The sequence below is a fragment of the Prunus dulcis genome, chromosome 1, assembly GCF_902201215.1.
Source record: "Prunus dulcis chromosome 1, ALMONDv2, whole genome shotgun sequence".
Classification (NCBI taxonomy): domain Eukaryota; kingdom Viridiplantae; phylum Streptophyta; class Magnoliopsida; order Rosales; family Rosaceae; genus Prunus; species Prunus dulcis.
In genome coordinates, this window is record NC_047650.1 from 21,985,158 (window position 1) to 22,007,035 (window position 21,878).

A 21,878-nucleotide genomic window follows, 5' to 3' on the forward strand; every position below is an offset into this window, starting at 1 on the left:
GAGTTTTGTAAAAGGCAGTTATGCCTTAAAAAAACAGTTCGTTTTCTCATCATTTATTTTGGCCAGAACTACCATTTTTATACTGTGAAAAATTATGAAGTCCTCACCAGTCTGAAGCATGAAAAGAACTTACTTTGGAGATATTCCTCAACTAAATTCACAACTGCTTGTTTAGAAATCAGTAACTTGAGGCACAAGTTATCAATTTTAAAGTTTGCTAGGATTTTTCATTGCTAGCAGTAGCACGCTTGCACACTAAAGAAAGTTGACTTGTTGACCGGTCAATGGCTTTCAAGGCAATTGGGAACTTTGCCCTGCTATCACAGGAACAAACATAAAACGGGTGAACATGTAGAATGATGATGAGCCGATCTAAGCTTAGTCTTTGTTTGCAGAGAGTAGGCAAACTAGGGTTGGGCATTCAAACCGGTAACCTGGTCAAACCGCCCAAACCAAACCGATGGTTTGGGTTGGTTTGGTTTTTTTCAATCTTTTTTTGGTCATCGGTTTGAACCCAAATCAAACCTAAATTTATGGTTCTGTGTACGGTTTGCAATATTCAAAACCACGGTTTAACCAAACCAAACCGAAGATATTAAAAAAAAATTATATATATAAAATACATAGTTTCAATCTTTTCTTTTTCTTTTCTCTCAATCTCTCCGTTTGTCTTGTCTTCATCAGTCCCTCTCTCTCTATTTTTTTTTTCTCCTTCTTCTTACGTCTGTCTTCACTCCCTCTCCTCGTCTCCCTCTTCTTCTTCTTCTTCTCCATCTCTCCCTCTTTTTTTCTTCTCCTCTCCATCCCTTTTATTTCTTCTCTCTCTCTCTCTCTCTCCCTCCCCTAAGCCAAACTATGCAGTTGGTCTGGTTGTGTGGTCCGTCAACAAACTTTAATTTGGCCTTACTTCTCAACCAGGACATAGATTGATGGCACATTAAAATAAGTTTATTTTTCTATAAAAAGGCAACATCAATTTATTAGATAAATGGAAATAAAGAGTAGAAAGGATTCCAATAACAATATGGCATAAACTTTCCCAATTACCTGAGTTAACCATAAAACTGGAACGATCTGGAGGGTTACAAAATAATTTTATTAATACCAATGTAATGAATGAAAAGCGTGGAAACTTAAGCAAAAATCTATAGATTCAGATAGTAATTCAAACTGTTGGCCAAATTGACATTTCCGTACATATATAATAAAGGCCTGAGTTACGTTTAGTTTACCCTCTACAACCGTCTTCCACCTGTAACATTTGAACAAATCTCCATTGGTAGGTGCGTGGTGCTGCATAATCAAAATTTTCATAAATAAGGGTCCCTCCAAGCTGCCTCTAAAATTATTATCTTTAAATATAACGACATTGATGAAGACCTTATAAACCAAAATAATGAGGATTTATAACACCTATAACAAGGTTTGTTTGGAGTCACCCCAACATTTTGTAGTAACTTTTATTCTTGGGTCAAATTTGTCTTCAACAAGCCATCTTCATTTATTCTTGTTGAGACCTTTCTTATTGAGATTGGCAATAGTATACTAAATTCACACACATTAACGGATGCTAAGACTCAAACTCATGATTTTTCAAAGGGGAGCAATTGCTCCAAACCACTACACTAGTGGGTCATTTGCTAAGTCATTTTCATTTTTATTCAACCCATGAGGCCAAACCCAAAATATCACAAATTTTATCCTAATTACTCTCCCAACCCAAGAAAAGAAAGGAGCTAAAATTTGAGGAAACCCAAACTTGGGGCCAAATACCAATCCAAGCAAGAAAACTTTTTGGTGGAGCCCACTCAAGGCTGACGCAGCCCATGTACAAGGAGGAATCAATGGGGCGCCATGTGTCGCGTTACTGGTGCTGCAGAAGCTATCGCACGCTGGTGTAGCAACACTTCTTTTTTTACTTTTTTTTTTTGGTTCCAATAATAACCCAAATCAATGATCCATATTAAATCCAAATTATTTTAATGGTAAAAAAAAAAAAAAAGATCAAATGACTAAAATTTAAATCCAATGGTTAAAATAATATTTTAAATTAATCTAAATCATATCAAACCCCAAAACTAACTCCAAACTATATAAATACACACCTATTTCTCAAATAAAATTATATTTATAGAATTTCAATTTTTTTTAGGTCAAATTGTTCAAAAAAATTGAATTATGAAGTTATCTAAAAAGATTAAATGAAAAAAAAAGTTATCCATGAAAAATAGTTAATCTTAAACTATTCTTAACTAATTTAATAAAGTTGCATACTTAAAATTTGAGTATAAAGGGTTGGGGGAAAAATGGTTTGAGTCCGGGTAAAACTCAAATAGTTACCTTTTGAAAAAGGAAAATTTGGATTTAAGACCAAATGAGTTGGAAAATGCCTTACTAAGGCCATTTCCAATGGTTGGGACTCTAAAAGAGGTTGATAGAGTCTCATTTAGAGCTCCTCTAGAATTTATATTTATGAGAGCCTTATGACCTTAAAAATGAGAATTTATATTTATGAAAGCCGTATGGTGGTTAAGCCCCAAATAGAGCCCCCATTGGAATGGGCTAACGAAAGAGTAAATCGAACTTGGGGAAATTTCCTTCATCTCTTTCTTCTCCTAATGCGAAAGAAAAATAATTAAATGTAGTTGTCCTTTTTCTCGCCCCGGGAACAGAGTTAGTTAAATGTGGTGGTTTTCCGCTCATCTACTTCATCCAACTCTTCTTTCTATCAATTTCAGACGCTTCTATAAATTGAATTCCATCCTTTACTTCACGCCACTCCCTCCCCTCTTCATCTATTTCTGAGCCAAACCCAACCTTTGGGTTCTCCATTTTCGTTTCAGATTCCAAGCAAAACCTTTCTAAACGAACATGGGTTTTTGTCTACTGGAGCACCTCAAGACTCAGCCTTTCTGGCTCGTTGTGCTTTTCACTCTGGGTTCTCTCTCTGTTCTCAGATTCTCTTTAGCTTTCCTCCAATGGGTCTATGTCAATTTCCTCAGACCTGCTAAGAATCTCAAAAAGTATGGATCATGGGCACTCGTCACTGGACCCACTGACGGCATTGGCAAAGCCTTCGCCTTTCAATTGGCTCGTAAAGGGCTCAATCTGGTCTTGATGGGTCGCAACCCAGAAAAGCTCAAGGACGTCTCAGATTCAATCCTGGCCAAATACGGCAAAACCCAGATCAAGACCGTCGTGGTTGATTTCACTGGTGACCTTGACGATGGTGTTAAGCGCATTCGTGAGACCATTGAAGGATTGGATGTGGGTCTTTTGGTTAACAACGTTGGGATATCGTACCCGTACGCTAGGTTCTTTCATGAAGTGGATGAGGAACTGTTGAAGAACTTGATAAAGGTCAATGTTGAAGGCACTACAAAAGTTACTCAAGTTGTTTTGCCAGGGATGCTTCAGAGGAAGAGAGGCGCTATCGTCAATATTGGGTCTGGTGCTGCGATTGTGATCCCCTCAGATCCTCTCTATGCTGTTTACGCAGCTACAAAAGCGTAAGTATTTGCACTATTTATTCACTGTGTTATATATCTATATATATATATATATATATATTGGATCTATTTTTGTTCATTGTTCATTTTGAAGTGCTGGAAGTAGAAGGTGATTGGTTTAGCTGCTGAAAAGGCTGTATGTTGTGACTCTTTTCAGGTATATTGATCAGTTCTCTAGGTGTCTCTATGTTGAATACAAGCAAAGTGGGATTGACGTTCAGTGTCAGGTATTATTTTTACTTCTGATATTATCAAATTTTTATAATTGAAGATGGTAGCTAGCTCACTTGGTAGGGTCTTGGGTAATTGATGCACTATTTATTGGGCAAATAAAACATGTTTACACGAGCTTAATATTAGGTAAACTGTCAACAATTGAAGCTCAATTGAGCAAACTCTTATACGATTGAGAAAAAAAGAAAACTATAGAAATGTTGTGTCATGTGTTGCAATGGAGTTGCCCAGTATAAAAAGTTTGGCCAGTTGTTGTCTAAAGTGGGATACCATTATGCAATGAAAAACTCAATCATTTCCCAACCTCAGTTGGTCTTTCCTTGCCAAGTATTAGGTAGAAACTCTCTTTCCTTGGTTTTCTTCTTTATGCCTTCATCGAGTTCACAAATTTACTTTGAGGATATCAAAAAATTTGCCCTCCCACATGGTAGTTATATGTCGATGGTTAAGTAGTTTCAGAATTCTTTTTGGTATCTGCTTTCCTTTTCAGAGGCCATTGATGTATCGCATTGAACTTCATATATTATCTGATTGCATCACAGGTAGTGTAAAACCTGTCATGGAGTTGTTATTGGTAATGGAAAACTGATGCCAACACAAATTAGGATAGATGCATTGCAAATTGAAGACTTCTGAATGTGAATGACATTCAAAGAGTATGTTAGTAATGTTGACATGGTCCATAGTTGAGATGAGTCCTGTGCGTTGTACTTCCTGCCTGCCTAGGTTTCTGATCATACTGAGCTTTGTGGTTTAGTGATATGTGGGGTTAGAAAATGGTGGTTAAACATTTCCTAGATTGTATGATATATAAAAGTATTCCGTTTAGATGATATTAAATACCCTTATGCCCTGACTCTCTATATGCGCATCGCCATATTTTGGCCACTAATCTGTTGAGCATTGGATGCTTGCCACCTGGGATGATTGTTGGAATTGACTTTGCCTTGAGTTTTTTTTATCATCAACTGAGGAGTTTGTCTTTGCAGGTTCCATTGTATGTGGCAACAAAGATGGCATCTATCAGGAGATCTTCCTTCTTTGTACCATCAACTGATGGTTATGCCCGGGCAGCTCTGCGCTGGATAGGGTATGAACCTCGTTGCACTCCTTACTGGCCCCATACGCTTCTTTGGGCCTTGGCATCCTCATTGCCAGAGTTTGTTGTTGACGCATGGCGCCTGCGATTTTGCCTGGCTATTCGAAAGAGGGGACAACTCAAAGATTCCCAGAAGCAAGAATAGATGATAGAACATTCTTATGTTATTCTGTTTGGGCCGCTTGGTAGGGAATGCTGTTTGGTGCAACGGATTGGGACTTCTGAAAGCTGATCGTATGCTTAGACTTCAGTTTATGTTTAATGTTTTAAAATTCCATGGTCTTTGTTAATTAATGATCAACTGCCTCTTCTTTTTTTTTTTTAAAGTTCCTTGCAAAAAGAAGCAAATAGATAGATGTTCGTCTGTTTGCCCTGTTTATTCTTGTTGATTCCTTGAGCTGCAGTCGTTGAAATAGCCACATAGTTTGTGCTTTATGGCTCTTTGTTGTTGTAAACTTGTAACTTGAAATGGGGTTGCGTTTCTAAAGATCCATTAATTCAAAACGACTGAGGAGAATAAAAGATGCAGTAACATAATTTAATTATGATTTATCTTTTCCTTCTTTGAATGAAAAGAAGGGCTATTTACATTTTACCATTGGTCAAATAGATGAACACTTTTTCATTTCTCGACACAAATGGTATCGGGAGAAGGTGGAATCAAACCTAGGACCTCGTTACATGGGTAAATGCTCTTAAATAAGGTGCAATGTGAAAAAATTAAAACAAAACAAGTGTTTAAAAAAATTTGTTTTGATTACAAATTTACCATAGGTTAGGGTTATTGGCTTACTTTCAGAACAAAAAACAAAAAGGGCCCAAAATAGTTGAGGACGAAATGAGGACTTGTATTAAACTTGGGCTGGGCCCAAAATAAAATCTGAAAACCGGAATTTCACCGCACAGGTCCGTAAGCATGTGCGCGCCTTACATACTTCCTGCGCGCTTTGGGCACCCTCTTCTTCGTTGATATAAACTTGTAAAACCTGGTTAGTTGTAGCGGCACACCCCATGGCATGCCGCCATTGAAATACCTACAGACAAACAGACCGCGACCAACCGAGAACACCAGGAGTCTCTCTCTCTCTCTCTCTCTCTCTCTCTCTCTGGTATCTGAGTTTTATTCGGTGGAGGCAAATGGGTAAGCACTCGAGTTTGGTCTCAGCTTCCGAGGCCACAGTGTTCATAGACACCAGCCTCGGCACCCACCTTGCCGTCGCCGTCTCCCACCGCGACACCGTTTCGGCACTCAAAAGTAATGTTATTCCATTCCTTCTCTTTGTATTCTCACTCATAGTCTGATGGTGTTTAGCTCCCATTCTACAAAGCTAAAAGTTTTATTCGCTTTTGTTGCTTTGTGTAAAAAGAATGTTGCTTTTGAAATACTTGTAATTGGAAAATTGGGTGTTAATGTTTATGGAGAAATTATTGTATGGTAATGTAATACGATCACGTGATCATACGGTCACCTAAGTAATCTGGGCAAGCTCATACTATTCTGGTTAGCACAAAATACCCAATTGAATGCATTGTGTATCATCTAAGGAGTTAGGTCGGTGGTTTATGGTAAAAAAAAAAAGTGATTCACTCACTTAAACAGTCATCATCTTCCATTTTATTAGCATCAGGACTTGAAGTTTGTGATTTTTCCTACTATAAGTGATTGTGTAAATGCCATTTGACGTGCAGGGAGAATAGAATATGAACATCAATCGTGCTTTACTAGTATGGGGAATTTCACAGTTGAAGCTCTAAAGGTATAATATATGTGCCTTCTTAATAAACTGTGTATTGTCTGAAATATAGCCTTAGTATAAGGACGACTTGTGTGTTTGCCTGGTAGGTAAAGCGGAAAGGATGCTTTTATCACCTATCAGATTCCATGCTTGTTAAAAATGCGTTCAGTGGGGTCAACAAAAACTGGTTTCTGTATGCTGATGCTTCTGATGTTCCTAGAAAAAGGTTGTCCAATTTCAAGGATTCGATCCCGTTGCTACTTGAGGGCAACGAACGTGCTAAAGAGAAAGTTACTACTGCTGACCAGAATGGTTCGGTTGATTTTGCTAGAGAAACTTCACCAAATTTGGAGGTAGGGGTCAAACATTCTGATACTGATCATTGCACAACTTCAGTTCGTGAGACAATTAATAGGCCAGAACGTGAAATACAGGAGGACCACAGACTATGTAGTGCGGGATACAGAGTTCCCACAACACAAGAATGCAAGGAAGATGGCTTAAGGAAAGAAAGTGATGTCCAACGCAATGTCTCTTTGGAAAAAGCTTCACCTTCTGAAAAGAAAGGACAATGTAAGACGAAACAGAGAAAAAAAGAAACAGTGGATTTAAAAGAAAACGATGCTTCAGTTCATGGATTTGGTAAAGAACAGTCGCATGCAGATAGTATACCTCCTGAAATTTCACCAGGCAATCAGAGTAGAGATGTTTCATGCAATATGACGATTGAAAACAAAAATGCCACGGAAGAACCTTGCAGGAGTTCGGCTTCTACCATGGATAACAGGTCAGATTCCAGAATTCATGGGACTAATGATACATCCAAGGAAACTGAAGGTCCAGGAAAACACATCAAGGGTAGAAAGAATACATCAGTGGAAGAGGCTTCACAATCTCAGCCTGCGGCAAAGAAAAAGCGCAAGTTTGAAAGCATATCTGGTCTTGAGGATTCACTGAAAGAAAACAATGTCTTGATTTGTGATTCTAATAATGAGACTTCCAAGCCAGAGATTGCATCTGAGTTCTCTTTAGGGGACAAACAGAAAAATGCAAATGCAATCTTAGATGGTGTAAATGCTGAATCTTCTGATTTGTTGACCAACAGTTCCAGCAGGAGCAAGAAAAAGAGAAAGAAATCATCGAGTTCTCTCAATCAAGTATTTCCTGCTGCTCCTTCTGAAAGAGATGTTATGGAAGAGAAATCTAAAGTTGCTGCTGCAGGAATTAATGATAAAAATTCTGGTGGAGAAGATGATGTAGCATCTGTCAATGAGCAAGAGTTGCGGGAAAATGATGAAGTACCCTCGTCACTAGGTAAGTTGTGTTTGTTATATACTGATATGTGATCTGGTGTAGTTTATTTTCCCATTCTAATTGAGTTTTTCAAGAACTTAACTAGTTTAGAAGGGGGAAGAAAAGGCCTTTTCTTTGAGATTAATACTGTTTCTTTTGTAGATGTTAATAATATTACTGATGCTGGCAATGTGGAAAGCAAAACTGGTACAGCCCAGGAAAAATTGGACGGCCATCCTTCCCTTCTTGTCAAAGTTCCCAGTGAAGGTGGAACTGATTGGCCCGAAAGAGTTGGAGAGGAGAGAGAATCATCACACAGAAAGGATTCTGTATTGGCGACAGCTGAAAAGCATAAGTTGCCCAGTCAGGATAAAAGAGATGGGAACGATGCAAATGGATCTGTTACCCCTAGTAAGAAGCAAAGGAAGACCAGAAAAAGGTCCACTGGAGAAACTCAGATTAAATCAGGTTCTGAGCATGGCATTTCTTTGGATGAACCTCATGAAGTTGTACATGGTGACCATGCCAGTGATAAAACTAAGGAAGGGGAAAGTAATCTTTCTCAGAAAAATGGGAAAGACGTATCAGAAAAGGAAACGGGGAGTTCTCATTTTGTTAGGAAAACGGATAAACCTGATGGGAATGAGGTCGAGACCTTGGAGCAAATTGGAAAACCTCAAGAAAATGCAGAAAGTATGAATCAGAATATGAAAAATAAATCTAAGAGGAAACAAAGTGCCATGACAAAAAACCTCCTAAATTTGCAAGCAGAAGGGGAAAATGTTGGCATTCTGGATCCAGCATTGACAACTGATAACAAAACAGAGGTAGTAGATAACACAAGCAGGAACAGTAAGTTGGAAAAAACAACTCCCGTTAAGCAATCAAATGGGAATGCTCTGGAATCTGATAAGGATTATGGGATTGAAACTGATTTGATCCCTGCACGATCAAATTCCATGTCTATTGAGTCTAAAGTTCCTTCTCTTGCATTAGAACATGTTTCCGATGGGAGGCCTCTTGAAGCTAATGTAACTGGTAACCCTCCTGAAAATGGATGTTCTAATGAGGGCGATAACGACATGGAAGTTTCCTGTGACGGCAATACGGCCAACTTTGACAAGCATCTAGTGCATAGTCAACGACGGCATGAAGTTGTTGCTTCTGGCGAAATGCATGCCGAAGAGGTGACTGGAACTAATAGAGTAGATAATAAGCCAAAGGATAAAAAGAAGCGAAAAAAGCTGGATGTACATTCAAGCGGTCCATTCTCTGATCTGCAAAGTCCACTTAAGTCTAATGAAAACCAAGGGATTGGTGGAAAGACTGTAGCTTGCAACTCTAGCTCCATACAACCACGAGGATCACTATCCAAGGGTGATGACGTTATGCCTCAGCATGAAAAAAAGGTTCCAAAGAAAGTTCCTAAAACTGGGACTAAAGCTCCATCATCTGATGTGTCAGGTAAGATGAATTCCGTTTCTGAAGCGGCTCGAAAGCACAGTGTTGCCATTGTTTCTGGGACCAATACTCGTACAAGAAAAAAGAAAGAAGTTTCTTCTGTATCAAATCCTAACTTGGCAAAATCGAAAAATAAAGCTGACCAAAATAAGATGGGTAACAAGCGTCAATCAGGTGTGAACCGAACTCGTGTGGCCAGTGGAAAAGCTTCTGGTATTGATCATGGGGAAGTTGTAAACAGCTCACAAAACAAAAAGTTGTCAGCTATACCAAGGACAATATTCAAGGATGACAGTAGTGGAAGTTCTGAAGATGAAGACGAAGTTGACGTTTCACAAGCAAGCACACAAACTCCGTCAGATTATTCATCGTCATCCAGCTACTCAGACGGGGAAAGCAATGCAGATATGAGCTCGCCAAGAAGTGGTAATTTTTAAAAGAATTCCTATCTTGGATTATTGGAATCTGCTGCAGTTTTTAGTTTATGACTTCCTTATCTGACACATTGCGTTTTTCCACAGGAAATGCTGGCGGGAGTAGCTTGATAAAATCATGGTAAGTTTGTTAGGAATTATGCCTCTTTAAGAAGAAAAAAAATGTAAGTGTAATGGGGATTCTTTGCTAAGAACTAAGAAGCATTATTGTTTCTTTCGAAGTGTTTTTTTATGAATTCTTTCGAAGTTTTTCGTTCTCATCATCTGAGTCTTTTCATGTATTGTTCTATAGCAGCACTTCAGGCATAAAGGACCTGAAATGGACTGAATTGGCTAAAAGTTCAAGCACATTCAAGAAGGCTAAACTTACAGCGTCCCAATCACCGCCAGAGGATGATGAAATTGTTCCAGACAGTCAGCCTATCTCCTAGTCTTCTATGTTTTCTTATTTACCCTCCGAGTCCTGGAGCTTTTTTCTTTTTCATTTGCTGTAGCTGTGCAAGTGTGCAGCAGTTTTGTTACGAATTGAAGAATGCTATTTTTCGGCCCGCAAGTAGTAACAGCTTATTTGACTATATAATCAAGGATGCAAGCACCGAAGTGCTTTTTTGTATCACGAGTTGTCTCATAAAGCAGTAGCCAAATACAGTTTGTTCCTCGGTTTACTAGGCAATTAGTAGCTCCGTTAGTTTTTAGCTTTATGTTATGCTACTAGCCAACAAAATCATGCATTGGGGCCAATACAATTGGATCCCAGCTTTGTAATCTACAATTTGTTCTAATCCTTTTTCAAATCAAAGGAGAATTTCGATTTAAGCAAAAAACAATAATTGGCTCCATCCTTCATGTTCCCATTAACCTTTTTTTTGTATGCACCATTGATTGAGCACATAGTTGGTGGCATAGTATATTCCAATTAACCCAGTAAATAGATGCAACATATCCAAAGTTCGAATGACCTTTTGATTATAATTAATTAAAAATCAAAACATATCTATCCATTAGACAATAAATTTGATGATTTTGATGGCAAAATTTGATTCATTCGATCAATTCAACAAGCATAAAATGACAAACGGAACTCTCTTTTTTTTTTTTTTCCTAATAGACGTCTCTATATGCACACATCATAGTAATTCTACCAAATTAAATGAGAGATTTTTTTTTTTAAAAATTGAAGTGAATAATATATTGCAAATATTTGCACAGAGAGAGAGAGAGGCAATATTGGGTCAATCAATACCGTTGGATGTGTTCCCCGTATCCCGTTTCCCGTTTCATAAAAACCGCCTCCGTGTTAGCCCCAAACCCGTCAATCTCCCTAACCTGAACCAACTCGGACCTCCGAAACATCTCCACCAACGGCTTGATACTAAACAGGTCATTCGCCGAGTACTTATCCGTCCGCCTCGCAACCGCCACGTGTAGAACGCATACGCCACGTGGCTTCAACGTCCGCTCGATCTCCGCAACGAACTTGTCCGGCAACAGCGCGTGGTCGAACACGTTGGAGAACTCGAAGTCGAAGGTGTCGTTGCCGAAGGGCTGGTTGTGGAAGTCCCCTTTCACGACCAGCGGCGGGTAGGGCACGAGGTCGATGCCGACTGAGTCGGACACGCCGACTCGGCGCAGCGCCTCGACCTCCTGGCCGACTCGTGCGCCGATGCAGAGGGATTTGGAGTCGTTGGAGAGGAGGCTCCGGCGCTTTAGGTTCTGGAAGAATTGGGAGAAGACTTGGATCTTCCGGTCCCAGTCGCGGGTGATCCAAACTTGTCGCAGCCTAGGGTTGAGGGTCTTGTTGACCTGGCGCTGGATGTAGGCTTCGTACGAGGTGTAGCCGGGTCGGATTCGGATGCCTCGGGTGGTTATGTTGGGTACGGTTGGCGGGCGGATGTTACCGGGTGCGGCGGCGGTCCAGCGGAGGTTTTGAGGTTGAAGACGGAGTACAAGAAGGAGAATGGGGAGAGTGAGAAGGAGAGAGAGAAACACGTATTTGAAAGTGAGAAGTTTTGGTTGAGTGCTGGTTTTCATGTTGTCTCTGCAGTCTGCATGAACTTTCCAATTCCTTAAGGAGAAGGAGATGATATATATGAGAATGCTAGCAGTTTTCTCTCTAACCTTCTCTTTCGGACTTTCTATTTTCTAATCATAACACGTGTAAGACTTTAAACTATGTCATTAACACCGTCATACGAGTTTGCTTTTTCTTTCCAAATTTACTCTTTTATGAAAATAAAAAGAAATAAAACATTTGCACTGCCTCCCTCTCTCTCGTTTCAGGATCACAAACCAACATTGCCCTCTTATCACTGTGCTCTACAACAACCACATCCTTATTATGCTGCAGATATTGTGATGAGGGATTGAGTTGCAGAGATTGGAAGAGAGAAGAAGAAAACTGCAGAGAGAAAAAGGAAAGAGAGAAGGAAAATAAAAAAAAGATAAAGAGAGGAGAGAGATATAAACCTTTCAAATCATCGCAAGGTAAAAAGCGGGACTTCTCCATAACGGAGAAGCATCGTTACTGTAGTATTTGTTTCCTAGGTAAAGGTAAACTAGTGAATATATAAAAGGTAAGGTAATGTTATGACCAAAAATAAAAAAGAGTAACGTCACATCCGACTATGTTGCCAGATAGATATTAATGCTATCAAATTATAGAGATGTAAATGACAAATTCAGATGGGTTAATCGTTTATTAGTTTCTGAATTTAAATCTGATTTGTATTTGAGTTTTTCAATTTTTAAAATCGTTCTCGTGCTCCTTCAAATTTAGTTTCGTTAGGACAAATGGTCATGCCGTCAATTTTGTTAACTTTTATGTTAAATGCATGAACAAAATGGTATTTTTGTCATTGTATTTAACAAAAAAAGTTAATAAAATTGACGGCATGACCATTTGTCCTAACGAAAGTGAAATTAAAGGACCACCGAAACAATTTTGGAAATTGAAGAACTCAAATGCAAACCGAGTTTAAATTCATAGACTAATAAAACAATTAACTCAATTCAGATAACAACTTACGTGATAAAATGTTTAGATAGTCATTGTCATATATATATATATATAGTTAGCTAGCTAGCTAGTACAAGTTGATTTTTTTTTTAAATATATGTGTTCAAGTTGAATATTAACATATGGATGATGCAAAGAGTTACATATGACATAGTTAAACCTCCTTATTGGCTCGATGCCTTTGCCTTAATTTTATATATTTGGGTGTGGAACAAAATATAGTTAGTGCATGCAAGATGTCCTTATTGCATGAGTAAAATGGACCGAGCAACAAAACTATATGCTACTAATTAATATGAAAATGCAACAGGAAGATTAATTATTATATTATATTTAACTTTACTTTCTCTTCAGAAAACGGCCAGGGGAAGATTATTGTAAATGAAGCAACCAACGAGAAAGGGAGACGTGGTATGTGAGTGCGCATGCAGGCAGCACGACTCAAAGTGATAAACATGGACGCTTTTTTGGCTCTGTCTTTGGCTTTGTCTCTTTTGGCTTGGGCTATGTGACCTGCGTGTGACCATCTCTTCTGTTTAAGCCTGCGCCTTGATCAGTTACAAACAATGAAACATCAATCAGGACCTTCCATTTCATGTGTTAAACGTCCAGAGAAAGCGAGAAAAGGAAAAAGAGTTCTATTCATCAACAAATCCTCAAGATAAACCTTATATGCCTATAACTCTAAATTAAATTCACATAGAAATAAAAACCCCTTCTATTGGTACTAGTCCCGGTACTTTAAGAATTGTAATATTTGGTACCGGGATTAGTACCAATTGAATTATAATCTTACTTGAGTCCTAGCAAATCGCAAACAACTGTGATGACCAAATTCTTGTTGGATATGACCTTTATTCCCACATTTAGTTGTTTTTGCGGTTCAAGCCCCAAAAAAAGAAGAAAGTGTGATTTGTGAACTATGATTAGAATTGAATTGATACAGAGTTGATAGAGATTGCTAGTATATTATATTTAATTTGTGAAAACCTCTGAATTATATATATGATAATACACAGTAGTTACACATCAAACCCTACTGATAATAAGATATATATCTGAACACTTGGGCTAGCATGTAAACACAGAGAGAGAGAGAGAGAGAGAGAGAGAGAGAGAGAGAGAGAGAGAGAGAGAGAGAGAGAGAGAAAATCTGCTAATATGAAAAGAGAGAATATTAATTAATCCCATTAACAAAAGGTGCAATATTACAAGTAAATTAATTAACATTGTGCCATCGCACCCTTGACCATTTCCCATCTCACTAAGACCGCATCTTGTTGATTTGGTTCAAAGCCGGTTGTAGAATGTTGTACAGGACCCAAACAATGGCAGGAGCAATCACAATCAGCAAGAGCTGGCCCCTGTTGTCATTAGCAGGAGCATCAGCAGCAAGCATGGCAATTTCACTAGCTGAGGCAAGTGGTGTTGAAATGAATCCGGATGCAGCCAACCCACCAAGCCCAAGCCCCACGATTACCCCCTTGTTCTGCATGCGGTTGATCTGGTTCAGGGCTGGCTGGAAGATGTTGAAAAGAACCCAAGCTATGGCTGGAATGAGGGGTAGCAGAAGAGCAAGGCCACGGTTGTCGCCTTCGGCTATTTGGGCAATCTGTTGAGCAGCCATGGCAGGGTCAGAGGAGCTCAAGGTGGAGAAGATGGCTCCAGCAATTGCTGTGCTGGCCAAAGGTGACATGTTGATGCTGGGAATTTCAACAGGTTTTGAGGAGGTTAGGCCTTTTGGGAGGTTTTGAAGTGAGAGAAGGAAGGTGGGTTTTGTAGTTAGCTTGGTGACGACCTTGGGGGTGTTGGTGCTCATGCACTTGGCATTGATTATTGCCATTGTAGCCATGGTTGCTGCCATTGATTTAGTGCTTCTGTGGAGAGCTTGGATTGCTTGCTTGGTTGCTTGATGTTCAGGTGTGCAGAGGGAGGGATTGGTAAAGGCAGTGAGATCAGATGATGGGCTTCAATGGTTGGTTGTAGTGGGGAAATGTGGAAAATATAGATGTGGGGCAAAGTCAGGGCAATGGGATCCAATAGAAATGTGTTATGTGGATTCTTTTCTTATCTAGAGAGTGTGATTGGTGAAACAAGAACCTCATATTCATACCCCACAACATTTTCTTATCTCTTCTTGTAAACAGAGTTTTATTGATAGCTAAACCACAAATTTGTTAAGTTCTTTGTCAGTCATGAGGCTCTAGAATGGTCTAGATACATACATGGTCCCCTAACCTCTATTCCTTTCAAATTCAACAACTTAATTAGCACAGGAAATGGTAGATTACTTGAAAAGTTGAGAAATTTTTTAATGTAACAGACTCATGTTATCATATATGCATTTTTATTTATTAACATTATACTGTAGCTTCATGGAATATAAATCATTTTATTCATCTATATTATAACACGTGAATTAATAGCATTCGACCCTATAACTAGAACAAATATTCAATATCATGGGCTATGCCAAGCCTTTGAACACCTAATTTGGGTTTTTACCATCAATCACCATGGATGGTTGTCAAATGGGGCAGTAGTTGAAACTTGAAAGTTGAAGCATACAAGGGGAGCCAAAGCCCAAAGCTCACAACCAATCCAAAACTAATAGGTGAGAGCTAAACGACAAGTCGTTCTATAGAGATATTTTGCCGTTCTGGTCAATTTGCCACAAAGAGTCCCGTAAAATTGGAAAATGGAAGGCCCAGCCGACCTTTCCGGTTCATCCTCATTCGCATGAATCGCATATCCGAACAGTCAGTCGTCAACAAGCAAGACATGCTAAACCCACACTCAGCTCTCTGCACCAGCTCCAGCTCTTAGGGTTTCTAATTTCTCAAATTCGAATCCCAATCCCCTTCAAAAATGGCTACTTTATCCTCGTTTCGACCAAGCCTTGTCCTTGTCCCAACTCCGAAGCCCCCGAACCCTCTCCTCCCTCGAACTCACCACCACTACGGCTTCTCGCAACCCAAGCCCTTCCTCCGAGGCTCGCTCGCCGTGGCTCGGCTCGGTTTCGGCCCGGGTCTGATTCCCGAACCTGAAGACGCCGGAGCTGTCTTGAAGGAGCTGTATGACAGAGCCGAGAGCTTGCTTTACACGGTGGCCGATGCGGCGGTGTCAGCTTCGTCGTCGACGGAGAGCGTGAGTACAACGAAACAGAGCAGTGATTGGCTTTCTGGGATTACCAATTACCTTGAAAGCGTTCTCAAGTTTTTGAAAGATGGGCTTTCTGCTGTGCACGTTCCCTACTCTTATGGCTTCGCCATCATACTCTTGACCCTCCTTGTTAAAGCGGCTACCTTCCCGTTGACCAAGAAACAGGTTGAGTCTGCCATGGCTATGCGGTCCTTGCAACCTCAAGTGAAAGCTGTACAAGAACGCTATGCTGGGGATCAGGTGCAAATTGCAATTCATACCATCTTTCTTTCACATTGTTTAAAATGTACCCATTCATTATTGATTGAATCTTTGATGTTGATGAGCTCAAGTTATAAACTTTTACTTATAGGAGAGAATTCAACTTGAAACTGCTCGATTGTATAAATTAGCTGGCATAAACCCCTTGGCAGGTATAGTTTCTTTCGAAACTGTAATTTCTAAAATTTAATTTATTGCTTCATCTTATTATTCTGCTTTTTGTGCCAGGATGCCTGCCTACGCTTGCAACAATCCCAGTATGGATTGGGTTATATAGAGCTCTTTCAAATGTGGCAGATGAGGTACCAGCTTCGTATTTGTCTTCATTGATGCTTAGAAACTTCCTTTTGCTCCCCTTATCTCCTTCAACTCTGCATAACTGTTTAACATTTCTTTTATTAAGGGACTCCTTACAGAAGGCTTCTTCTGGATACCCTCCTTGGCTGGTCCTACAACAGTTGCTGCTCGACAAAATGGAAGTGGCATCTCTTGGCTTTTTCCATTTGTAGTGAGTGTCTTCACCTTCAAGCTAAAACACTCCATTGTCTCTAGATATTGCCCAAAACATTCCATCTTACAAGTTTTTCCTTGAAACTAAGTAGCTATTTGGTTCAAACTCAAAAATCTTGTAACTGAACACTTCTGCTCATTGTCGCTTTTTACAAATCTCAAATTGCTCTGTTTCCTGTTTCCTGTTTCTGGTGTCCTACTATTAAATTTGTCTTTTTATTTAAGAATTTTTTCGATGCACTTGAAAGTTCATGGTTGTGATGCTTGCTTTAATAGATATCTGATTTCTAACCACCTATGATTTGTGGAATTTATATTTACTTTTGGTTGCTGTTAAATTTCTCAGGATGGCCATCCACCCCTTGGATGGTCAGACACCTTGGCATATCTTGCCTTGCCTGTTTTGCTGGTTGTCTCACAGTACATATCTGTTCAAATCATGCAGTCATCACAGGTCAGTGATTTCCGTGGTCCAGATTGACCTGGTTAGATAAACTTAGCACTTCTAGTGTCTAATCTTCTTGATACAGTGATTTCTTATTTGAGTCAGATTTATTATTTATTATTCTTTTTGCGTTATCCTTTTTGTTTATTAATTAACACGTGTTATAACTTTCAGAGTAACGATCCAAACATGAAGAGCTCTCAAGTTATTACCAAGTTGCTTCCTTTAATGATTGGTTATTTTGCTCTTTCAGTGCCTTCTGGTCTAAGTCTCTATTGGTGAGTAGATGTAAAATCCTTTTGTTTTATGAACACCATTGAAGTTATTTTTTGCATTTTTTGGAATTGTAGTGAATCATAAATCTGTATCATGAAGACAGTGGAAACATTCTTTTTTGGTGATAGTCCTGCCTATGTTATCTTACATATTTGAGATATGTTTATGCAGGTTCACAAATAACATACTGACCACAGCACAACAAGTATGGCTTCAAAAATTTGGGGGTGCAAAAAATCCAGTTAGTCAATTAAGTGATAATTTTATCAAGGAAGTTGAACCCCAAATTCAAAAGTCTGTGTCTGAATTAAAGTTAACACAAAAGGATACCAGACAAGAAGAAAAGTTGACGCCAGAGGGTCTACGGCCTGGTGAAAGGTTAATAGTCCTTCCTGCCATTTCTCTATGTTTTTGCCGCACTTTACTATTTCAGTCTTAATCTGTTGAGATATTCCAGATTTAAAATGATAAAGGAGCAAGAAGCTCGGAGAAAACAACAAAGAGAAGAAGAAAAGAGAAAAGTTGAAGAGGCAGCAGCCAAGGGAACACAAATAACTAATGGGCGACATGAGGGAGAAGCCAGATTACTTGATAATGAAAATGGAGCTGCAGTTGAATTAGTTGGTGAAAAGAGTGAAGAACGTCATTCTCAGACTACAACCCATAGTTCCTCTGATGTTGGAGTTTCTGTGAATGGTGATCGGTCTATACAGGACTTGAAAGAAGATCACAACACAGTGTCTGTGTTGAAGATGGAAAACAGTGAAGTTTCTGCTAATTTAGAGGTTGAAAGGAGGGATGAGCAGAAGTCGGATGAGAGTCAAGGAGACGGAAAGGTATTCGGAAGTATGCTTTGACATATTGCACTCTGCATTGCATCATTATTTTAGACTTCCGATTAGTGATTGCCTCTATTACAATTGTTCGACTTGATAAAAAGAAAAAAAAACAGGTGTATTATTTACATATACATACGTATGCTTGCATTATTTTGGGCTTACCTTTTGATTAGCAATTGCCAAATTTTCTATGTTTTCAGGAATCTGTTGAAGTAGGAACTTCCACGACCACTGTGGATACAAAAGTTTCTGGAGAAGGCACACATCAAGTGAGAGGGGAGTGACCAACCAAAGTGTAAGCATTGTTGAGATAGCATTGGTGAGTCAATTTAATCAGATTGAAAGCAACCCAGACATTCAAAAGCAATTACACGGTGTATATTTTATCTGAGACAGATGAGTGGGATCAACAAGATTTTCGGATTTTTGCTGTGTAGCTGTAACAAGTTTTTGAATGTGTCCTGTAGAAAAAAGCTGCTCTGCCTTCTGCTTCTCGGTGGCATGGCATGTATGATCTTTGTAGCAAAAATTTCCTTATTTTTTGGTTAGATTAGATGAGAAGAAGGGAAATGGATAAGAAATTAAGCAGATGTGTTCGATTCTTTTTCATGTTCATTTTGTCACCACACAACGTACGAATAAATGATATAAAATTTCAGCTCGTTACTCTGCATCTTTCTGATAGTCTTCAGCTGGTTAATTTGGAGTTCCTTTGTCGTGTGATTTTCTCAGGCTGCCTTGTTCAGTTCCCTGTTGTTACCTACGTGGTTTTTGTCGTTTTTGACTGTGTGCTGTATTTGAACTGATGACTTCATAAAAGGAGGAAAAAGAGGGACAAAAACAAAAAGGAAAAACGACATGGCCATAGGTTTCATCAATTAAAAGATAGTCAAAACAAAACAAACCAGCCAATTACGCTATGCACGTTTGATAATTTTTCCCAGTTTCATACAAATATAAGTTTTCCTGGCTACAGTGGTTTTGTCCTCTTTTAGCGGGAGTCCTTTCTGCTGGTGGAAGTTACGTGTATATGTGTTTATTGACTTAGCGTACACGTAGAAGGTAACCTACAAATGATGTTTTCTTCGAATAGAATAAGTGTGATACTTTGCATATTCTACTATTCTCTCTCTCTCTCTCTCTCTCTCTCTCTCTCTCTCTCTCTCTCTCTCTCTCTCTCGATATTATAAAACTTTTCACGTAAATAAAAAATCATTTTAACTCTCTTCTTTACCTTAGAGTATAAACTCATATAATTACCCTAAATTCCATTTAATTACTACTTATTCACTTCAATAACTTCATTTGTGTCAACATTTATATATTAATACTGATTAGTACTATTGATGAAAAGGTACATACTTGATTATACAATCAAACAATAGGTAAGATTAATAGAAATTAAATTCACCTGAGATACTAAAATATTCTGCAATTACAACAATCACTTTAATTCGAAAGTTATTTATATACATACTTAAATCATTGTTTACTCTAATCTACGTGAAACGCACATGTCTCAGTGACTAGTGTGTTATTATAATTACTATAATTATATTTATCTCCCCAACAACTGTGTTAGCTTTAGCCTTGCTATTTATCTCCCCAAGGCTCTTGTCAAAATCACAATAATTGATGGCAACATGAATTAGTTAATTAATTAAATAGGCTGGTCTTGGACGGGCCTGATGTAATATTCCGAGACAATCTGGGTAAACAAAGCACATAAATTATGCATATAATTCTACTATGAATATATACATATGGATTTTGTTTTGTGTATCCATACAAATCATTAGTTGCAATTAATACTGCTTAATTAGTGGTAGGTGAGCTCATGCATAATCAGTTGTTCTCATGGTCTCTCTGTAGCACTGGTGCTGTAAAAGATCTTTTTAGTCCTCTATATGTCAACTTTGAGTAAACTCGGCTTGAATTTGTAAACGTTATTACGCACTGTCATGCTGAATTTATTATATACAAGAACCTCCTATTAATGAAATTATGCCTGTTCTCATTAAATAAATAAGTTAGCGGTGGGTGAGAGTTGAGAGCACAAATGAGTTTCTTTGTCTGCAATTATCAAACAATCCGACATGCAGTGCAGGCAGGCAAAGTCTGTAAAACCAATTGCCAAAGTTAGAATTATTAGCTCGCCATTTTCATGAACCATATTATGCAATGCAAGGTATAGCTGTCACACCACACTACACATGCAGATTTAGTGCATGGCACGCATTTTCATTCGGTCTGCCGTAAATCGCAATGTTTAAGTTGGATTTGGATGGAAGCTTTCAACAAATTAAAAACCGCTAATCATAATTAGTAAGGCAATCATATCCTAGCTTGCTCCCTAAGCTTGACTTCCGTCTCTTCAACCTTATCGCTAGCTATTCCTACTATTTCACATGACAATTAACACACATGCACGATACCTTTTAATTTTGGTCGGACAGAAGAGCATTCGCTTTAACCACACTCGATTAACAATTAAGTTCCACCTTAATTAAACGTCATCTAATTTTCCATGAAAAGAGGAATTAATAGATAGACAGAACAAAAACAACCTCTACAACTACAAAGGGTTCATGCAGTCCCCAACACTTTTCCTTTTGATTAAGGTGTAGTATTTGTTGAACGATGTTAGAGATTAATATGAGTTTACATTTATAAGACAGATCGATGGTGCTGTCTGTTTCACAACAACTGCTGCATCCCCTTCTTGTATTCATGTCGACATTGGGTGACATACGACCTATATAAATAATATATTTTATACACCTCACCTGGATCATCATTGTCTGAATGTTCCCAAATAGGATTCATAAAAAGCATTCGATCTACCAACTTGTATTTTCAGACATGTACTTAGGTATTGGCCATCTTTCTTATCCATCGAGACTTACGAAATGATTTTTCTTTTAACCAACATAAACCTATATATGCATGGTAAAGTCCCCACCCACCCGCGTGAGAAAATTTTTCTTATAACGAGAATAGCACTATTTTATTATTTTCGACTAATAATGCAAGGATATGTAAAAAAAATTATTACGCCTTTTATTGTGCTATTGACTAGGAATAACAAAAAATGATATCTTCGTTGCATGAAGGAGTCTCTCCACCGGCGTATATTAGCCTGCACTGCACCTACTTAATGTTCATTGGTAAAGGAAACAGCAGAAAAGAAAAGAGTAGAACTAATATACTACTTTACTTTAATTGGAAGGATGATCTTGTAATGGAAAGATAAATGATAACTATATCTATGGCGCTTAATGGCGAGATTAAAAGGAGAAACCATGATTTTTACCTTTTAACCTTTTCCATGATGAGATCGGGTTTTTATGCAAGAATTCACGGCATGCAAGAAGCTTCTGTCTTTCATACATGTTGCATAATGAAAGCCTATGTTTCCTTGTGCCTTTGACAGCTAATTCAGTTGCATGTGTGTCCCTTTAACACCTGGCTCATTGATCGACAGACCCACCCAACCCAACCCAACCCAAGTTGCTTTCAGACGATCGATCAAGGTGCAATTTAGACCTTTTTAGGAGAGATAAAGGAAAAGTTACCTGTCATGAAAAATTTCTCAATTAGAAT

At 38.6% G+C, this 21,878-nt stretch overlaps 5 protein-coding genes across 8 annotated transcripts; 3 read left to right on the plus strand and 2 right to left on the minus strand.

Annotated features, from left to right (window-relative positions):
* Positions 1-2,507: 2,507 nt before the first annotated feature.
* Positions 2,508-5,346, plus strand: LOC117614994 (very-long-chain 3-oxoacyl-CoA reductase 1-like). The gene is made up of 3 exons (XM_034343954.1): positions 2,508-3,509; positions 3,667-3,736; positions 4,733-5,346. Exons 1-3 carry the CDS (start codon positions 2,872-2,874, stop codon positions 4,985-4,987), a joined length of 963 nt encoding a protein of 320 aa, XP_034199845.1. The 5' UTR covers positions 2,508-2,871; the 3' UTR covers positions 4,988-5,346.
* Positions 5,347-5,836: 490 nt separating this feature from the next.
* LOC117616234 lies at positions 5,837-10,382 on the plus strand. 4 transcript variants are annotated; one of them, XM_034345479.1, is made up of 6 exons: positions 5,837-6,097; positions 6,532-6,599; positions 6,686-7,892; positions 8,034-9,758; positions 9,854-9,887; positions 10,059-10,382. In XM_034345479.1, exons 1-6 carry the CDS (start codon positions 5,980-5,982, stop codon positions 10,195-10,197), a joined length of 3,291 nt encoding a protein of 1,096 aa, XP_034201370.1. In that variant the 5' UTR covers positions 5,837-5,979; the 3' UTR covers positions 10,198-10,382. The 4 variants fall into 4 exon arrangements, with proteins under 4 accessions (XP_034201370.1, XP_034201372.1, XP_034201374.1 ...); XM_034345481.1 differs by having other exon boundaries at positions 10,062-10,382; XM_034345483.1 differs by having other exon boundaries at positions 9,854-9,930; positions 10,062-10,168.
* A 600-nt stretch (positions 10,383-10,982) lies between these two features.
* LOC117615534 lies at positions 10,983-11,839 on the minus strand. The gene has a single exon (XM_034344633.1). The coding sequence runs from the start codon at positions 11,795-11,797 to the stop codon at positions 11,003-11,005; it is 795 nt and encodes a 264-aa protein (XP_034200524.1). The 5' UTR covers positions 11,798-11,839; the 3' UTR covers positions 10,983-11,002.
* A 2,097-nt stretch (positions 11,840-13,936) lies between these two features.
* On the minus strand, positions 13,937-14,820 carry LOC117612140 (photosystem II core complex proteins psbY, chloroplastic). Its single transcript, XM_034340890.1, has one exon. It carries the CDS (start codon positions 14,644-14,646, stop codon positions 14,047-14,049), a length of 600 nt encoding a protein of 199 aa, XP_034196781.1. The 5' UTR covers positions 14,647-14,820; the 3' UTR covers positions 13,937-14,046.
* Positions 14,821-15,452: 632 nt separating this feature from the next.
* LOC117615635 (ALBINO3-like protein 1, chloroplastic) lies at positions 15,453-18,950 on the plus strand. Its single transcript, XM_034344748.1, has 9 exons — positions 15,453-16,184; positions 16,297-16,357; positions 16,434-16,507; positions 16,609-16,713; positions 17,062-17,169; positions 17,335-17,438; positions 17,608-17,814; positions 17,894-18,272; positions 18,476-18,950. The coding sequence occupies exons 1-9, from the start codon at positions 15,651-15,653 to the stop codon at positions 18,557-18,559; spliced, it is 1,656 nt and encodes a 551-aa protein (XP_034200639.1). The 5' UTR covers positions 15,453-15,650; the 3' UTR covers positions 18,560-18,950.
* The last annotated feature ends 2,928 nt before the right edge of the window (positions 18,951-21,878 follow it).